The 6,000-nt window shown below is 34.3% G+C and overlaps 1 protein-coding gene across 1 annotated transcript in view; it reads right to left on the reverse strand.

Annotated features, from left to right (window-relative positions):
- LOC146145760 (bromodomain adjacent to zinc finger domain protein 2A-like) overlaps positions 1–5,376 on the reverse strand; it is a 43,329-nt gene extending 37,953 nt beyond the window's left edge. Inside the window, exons 1-7 of the mRNA XM_083390675.1 lie at positions 5,157–5,376; positions 4,585–4,763; positions 4,041–4,283; positions 2,915–3,081; positions 2,330–2,380; positions 1,309–1,458; positions 340–516 (exon numbers count right to left, since the gene is read on the reverse strand). Of these exons, the coding sequence (XP_083246801.1) occupies positions 340–516; positions 1,309–1,458; positions 2,330–2,380; positions 2,915–3,081; positions 4,041–4,283; positions 4,585–4,763; positions 5,157–5,299 (1,110 nt within the window). The 5' untranslated portion in view covers positions 5,300–5,376. The remainder of the gene's footprint in view (positions 1–339; positions 517–1,308; positions 1,459–2,329; positions 2,381–2,914; positions 3,082–4,040; positions 4,284–4,584; positions 4,764–5,156) is intronic.
- Positions 5,377–6,000: the final 624 nt, after the last annotated feature.

Genomic DNA, 6,000 nt, shown 5'->3' on the forward strand with positions numbered 1-6,000 from the left:
TGTTGGTGAATTTTACGATCTTTTACAAAGCCAAAACCTATAAAAAGCACAGATATAGTGCAATATACATTCTGATTATAATAAATTACGATTTGAACCAAATTGATTGTGAATAATTAAACGTATTGCCGTTCAAATTCTAGTAATACTCTTTTTTTTAAGATATCAGTAATTCTAATTCTAATTTAATTTCGAAAAATTGAAACGATCTAATTTTAATTCTAATCTTAGTTTTTGGAAGCTAAAGTAAATCTAGTCGTCCCAAGTCTGCTTACAACCGACTTTGACCTCACATCTACACGGGCAACACTATTCTACAAAAAAATGAGAGGCTATTACTTGGCTCAGTGCGAGAATGGCGTCCAGCGTCGACTGATCTGCAGAAGATGAGGAGAAATTCGGGACGCTGACTCCTGCACTTCCAGAAGAGCTTGATGCGTTGGGATTGAGCAAGTGCTGGTAGATTGACTGCGACAATTGCTGCTGGATCTTGTCGGATTGTGTCGAATTGGACTGCTGGAAAGGATTATAAAATTTAATATTAAAACCAGGAAATTAGTATTTTTGTAATTATATCGAGTTATGAGGGATTAATACTATCCTCGGTTCTAAAATATTTCTTACAAAAAATGATTAGAATTAATTACGGAAAATATGAAGTTTTATAAAGGTTGGAAGGCTTTACAAACTTGTTGCAACTTTAGTATGTATGTCTCGAAATGAAAATGTTTTACTCTGTTTTTACAATATTGCTGCCTAATGAGTTCCCTACAAAATTGTGATAAAAACTACCCCCCAAAAAAATTGTGATAAAGACTGCCTTAAGTATGTTTTATTAGTTGAATTGAAGTGGTGTCAGTCGAGAACTCGGTTTAAATTAGAAAAGCACCTAAATAAAAACTAGTGGTTTAATTGAACACAACTTGTAAAAATGATTATATATATACCACACATTTTTTGCGTTAAACCGTTTTATCATTTTGTTTTTGTGGTTGCTACATGAAATTATGCTAGAGGTAGATAGTTCAATTATTTGTTTTTTGTTTAAAACTTTACATTGACTGGGACGCGTTATTCAAACAATTTGTTCACAATATTGCTCAAGTTGCTTGTAAATAAGCAAAAAAATATATATATGATCAAAATTGTGAAATAAACTAAAAACAGTCCTACGAGTTTGGTAAACAAGGCTAAATTAAACGACTAAAGAATCTAAAAAAATATTTTTAACACAGCCGTTAAACTTAAGTGTATATTTAAAAAAAAATACTGAGTAATAGAAACAAACTGACAACTTTAAATTCTAACCTTGGGGGAGCTTTGAGATGAGCTCATTTTACCAGAAGATGACGGCTTTTTGTTAAGAGCTTGGATTGCTGCTTGTATTTGGTCCTGTTGCTGCTGCAGTTGTAGCTGTTGGAGGATAAACTGCTGCTCAAAGTGACGCATGATCTCCGCCTGCAAAAGTGTGCACAACTAGTTTTTAGGACAGAAACTTTCAATACACACATTACAGTGTTTTTCAAAACTGTATGGCGTGACAAACACAATGAAATTTATAGTCTAATTTAGCAGAAACTGGACGTTGAAGCATTTATAGCTCACATAGCACAGCCAGTCATATTATACATGCGTTTGGGCTGAATAGATCAATTTGAACAAAAAAAAGTTTGCACAAAGCTAAAAAAAAATGTATTTACACTGCCAAACTTGACCCCATTTTGATAAAAAAAGCCAAGTTTTAGGCCAGAAATTATAACAGCAAGACACACATTACATAAGTGTTACTCAAACTGCCTAACGCGATACACCAATGACCGCTTAAAGATTCTTAAGTGCTGTGGGACATATTATTGGAATAAATCTATTTCTATTTCACAGATAGGCATGCCAATAAGCATACAAGACATGAATTATGTTGTTTTATGTAATTTGAGCAAAACTTATAAGTTAAGGTGCACCAGGGTTGCTCCCAAAAAATCTTTTATGTTATTGTACACATAGCCAATTAATTCATATCTGTATGATCTGTTCAGTTTGGCATTAAATTTTTTGACAATAAAATTTTAGTGTTTTATTTAATTTGAACAAAACTTACAACACAATAAATTTAAGTGCATCAGAATTGCCCTATACATAGAATTATTTACTTCTACTGTAAACATAGTCAATTATTTCTTACCTGCATGATCTATTCAGTTTGACATTAAAATTTTGTTGTTTTATTTAATTTGACCACTCTTACAATATAATAAATTTAAGTACATCAGAGTTGCCCCATACATAGAATTATTTATTCCTACTCAGCATAAATACAATTAATCCATACCTGCATGATCTGTTCAGTTTGTGCTTGCTTTTGTGCAAGAGCTTCATATTGCTGCAAATACAAAAAACTACAATGAAGATATTTAAAGCAATGTTGGAATGACAGTGACTTTACTTAAGTCACTGTTTTCAAATGACTTGACTAAAGGAAAATGACTTTGGTTGAAATGAAGTTTTTCCATTAAGCATTTTTTTTCTAAAATTGGTTCATTTATCTCCTTTTTTGTAAATTTTGATTGCTTTACATTGCATTTTTTATGTCTTCAACTTGAGGTATTGCTCATATTCGTACAAGTTTTTCAGTTAACGTTTTATTTTATGATAACGATTAATCTTAAAGTTGACTTGGTCTAATTGTGACTTGACTGGGGATTGACTTGGACAACTGGTGACTTGGACTTGGACATGACCTGTTATTTATTCAAAATGACTAAAATATTTTTTTATGAATACCTTGGCTGAGACTAAAGTCATTTCAAAATGACTTGTTTACAAAACTGATTTAAAGTGACCATTATACACATTTCAGCTGAATATCAACATGTGAATGACAACACATACAACAGCTGCATTCTGGAAAGCTTACGTTCGAAATGACTTTCGAAACTGCTTCGGAAGCTGACATTGGACTTGCCTGTTTCTTCGACTTTCTTGAACGTGATGGCGTGCTCGGCTGTGCAGAGGCTTGGCTTGCGGCCAAAAGTGAAGCCGATGCATTGTTGTTAATCATCCAAGGCGACGAGGATTTAGGGGCTGAAAGATAAACATTCATATCAATCATACATTTGAGTAAAACACAAAAACATATCCCAATATACGCTGCAAAGATAACAATGGCCACAACATAGTCAATTTTAAGATGCCTAGAAAAAGAAAAAGAGTTGAAAGATAGAATATTTCTGCGGAAGTGTAGCCTAAATGTGAAAGTCATTAATTTAAATCTGTCAAGTAAAAGCCAATAACAATTCTTCAACAGTGGAACAGACAAGATGCAATTTTTTGAATGAGTTTTAGCAGTTGTAACTTGAACAAAATGACTCCACTTAATAGCACTAAGTTACTGTTTTTAAACAGCATTGACTTGACTTAAGTCTTTAACCCAAAATGACTTAACTTAAGTCTTTTGGACAACTCATTTAAATTGGACTTTAGTCAAATTGGGATATTGATCTCAATTTATGCACATAACAAATTTGCATGCATTATATTCCGTATTTGTTATTTTCACTTGAGTTTTTGTTCATAACAATCAGACAAGTTTACCAATAGTTTAACATTTAACTTTTTCGACAATGACATGATTTGATATTGACTTGACTGGGAATTTTTATTAATTTGGCAAAAAAGGCCTTCTTTGGACTTATTTTTCAAATGACTAGTTATTGTTTAAATGACTTATTTGCAAAATCTCTCTGAAATACTTGGAAAGGATTACAAGTACAAGCAAAGGGGCCCCTAAAATATTTTGGTCTTAAAGAATGTTTATATTGTGGCTCTCTATGCACGCAGTCTCCATACAGCATAATAACTGGCCTGCAACCGCTAGAGGGTGACCTAATCAACGACACACTTGAGGTACCATACTGCAGATGACAAAGCGGACAATTGCCTTTTTCTTTGCGTACGTTTTTGTCATTGTTACTTGTGTACATGTTTTACACACTTCTGTGGGCGCTTCTTACAAGCATCATCGCTACAATAGTTTACATTACCTTGCGCAGGAGAAACACTTGCAGAATTCCTAGCATTGGCAGCAGAAGATGAAGAAGACTGTTTTTTGGGCATACTAGAAGCCGGGGTCGACCAAGAACCAGATGAGCCACTCGCATTTACGTCGGGCAAAGTCATGAAAGGGTTTGACTGATTGATTTGTGGCATAAACGCAGGTGGTATTGAGCCTCCGATGGCCGCTAGAAGCTGTGCCTGCTGCATCATAGCTTTCCAATCTGCTGTACCTATAAACATTAAGGAAGTAACATTAAAAATAATAAGAATGTCAAAAATAAGAATATCAAAAATACATAAAAGGAATATCCTAAACTGTATATACAATGTTAGAAGCATACTTCTGATGGGCATTGATATTCTTACTACAACCTCTAACCATTATGCTACAAAGTTTAAATAAAATAACAATTTGAAAAGGTTAAAAAGTTCAACGCATAGTTGTGTTTGCAGAACACTTATTTTCAGATTATGTGAGTAATTTCCTTGCAACTAAGAACCAACGAAAAATGCTAAAATAATGAAAAAAACCTGCAGCAGGTGGAGAACCGAAATTTCCTTGCAGTCCAGGCGGATATCCACCACCAGGAGGCAGCGTACCCAGGGCCCCCAAGCTTGCCAGGACCGACGGGTCCATCATGGGAATTCCCCCTGCTGCACCAGCTGCTAGAAGTTGCTGTGGGTCAAGGCCGGGGGGCAACATTCCTGGTTCGAAAAAATTAAAATGAAAATTAAATGTGGTTTGATTTTTAATTCTATTCATTTTATACACAATATAAAATCGTCAATTTTATAGCAAAACAGTCACAACAATTTGTGGTGTCTGTAATCAAAACATTAAAATAAAGGAATAAATATTTGCAGATAAATAGGAACTAAACAGACAAACTTAAATTTATTTTGTCTGTAAGATGTATAAACATGTGTTAAACCAAGCAATATTCGCAGTTAAATAGGAACAAAGTACAAAAATATTTTTCTGTGTTGTGGGCAGGATAGTTAGCCGCTTATTAATAACTTGTTTACAAAGATTGCCAAGTAATTATTTTAAATGCTGGGGTAGTCAGTTTGTTTCACTAATTTAAAATGAAATAAAGCATGTTATACCTCCGAACATGGCTGGGTCCATAAACCCACCGAGGCCCATTTGTGCAGCGAGGGCCATCTCGTTAATGTTGCTCGGAAATCTCGACGTTGCATCGTTGCTTTGGTTACCCTTCTTATTACTGCTCTTTTTTAAGTCCATTGTTCCGTAGGATAAACGAAAACAGTGGTTTCTTACATGTTGTGGTAAAAATACGAAACTGATTCATTTAAACAACAGTTTTCTGTTGAAATAAAGTAAATTGCTTTTGTTTAATAAAATGTGCAGGGAATGGAAATAAAAAGGATGTAGTTGAGTGGTAATATTTCACAAACTAAGTTAAATATATATTTTCAAGTTGCCAAATCAATTCTAAAAGTGTATAAGGACATATGTTAAAGGTACTAATTTGGAAATGTTTTAAAATAAAGTGTAATTGTATCTTAAAGAAAACACATGAATGTTTACATTAACTTCCACTAGATGATGACAGAGAGTCGCTTTTAGTCAAAGCGCAAAGCGGCTGGAAAATGGGAAAGCTGTCGGAATTACAAACGCTATTAACCTTCATTTACTACGCGTTTAATTGACTAAAATCAACCTTATTTGGTTTATAAGCGATACACTAACAACACAATCCAAAGGGCCTCAGAATAGCAAGTTTAAAAGAAGCCCTTGGCGTAATTTAAATAAATGAAGGCATCGTGACAGTCATTACCTATTGCAGTAAGGAACTTGCGCGTTTCAGGGCAATGAGAGAAAGAGAAAGAGGGATTTACGCTTTGTTAAACAGCGCGCCATGGACGACGCTAGAATAGCGACCAGGTCACATCATCATTGATTTTCCTCGCCAAGCTGATACG

Source organism: Ascidiella aspersa, chromosome 5 (assembly GCF_963924565.1).
Source record: "Ascidiella aspersa chromosome 5, kaAscAspe10.2, whole genome shotgun sequence".
NCBI lineage: Eukaryota > Metazoa > Chordata > Ascidiacea > Phlebobranchia > Ascidiidae > Ascidiella > Ascidiella aspersa.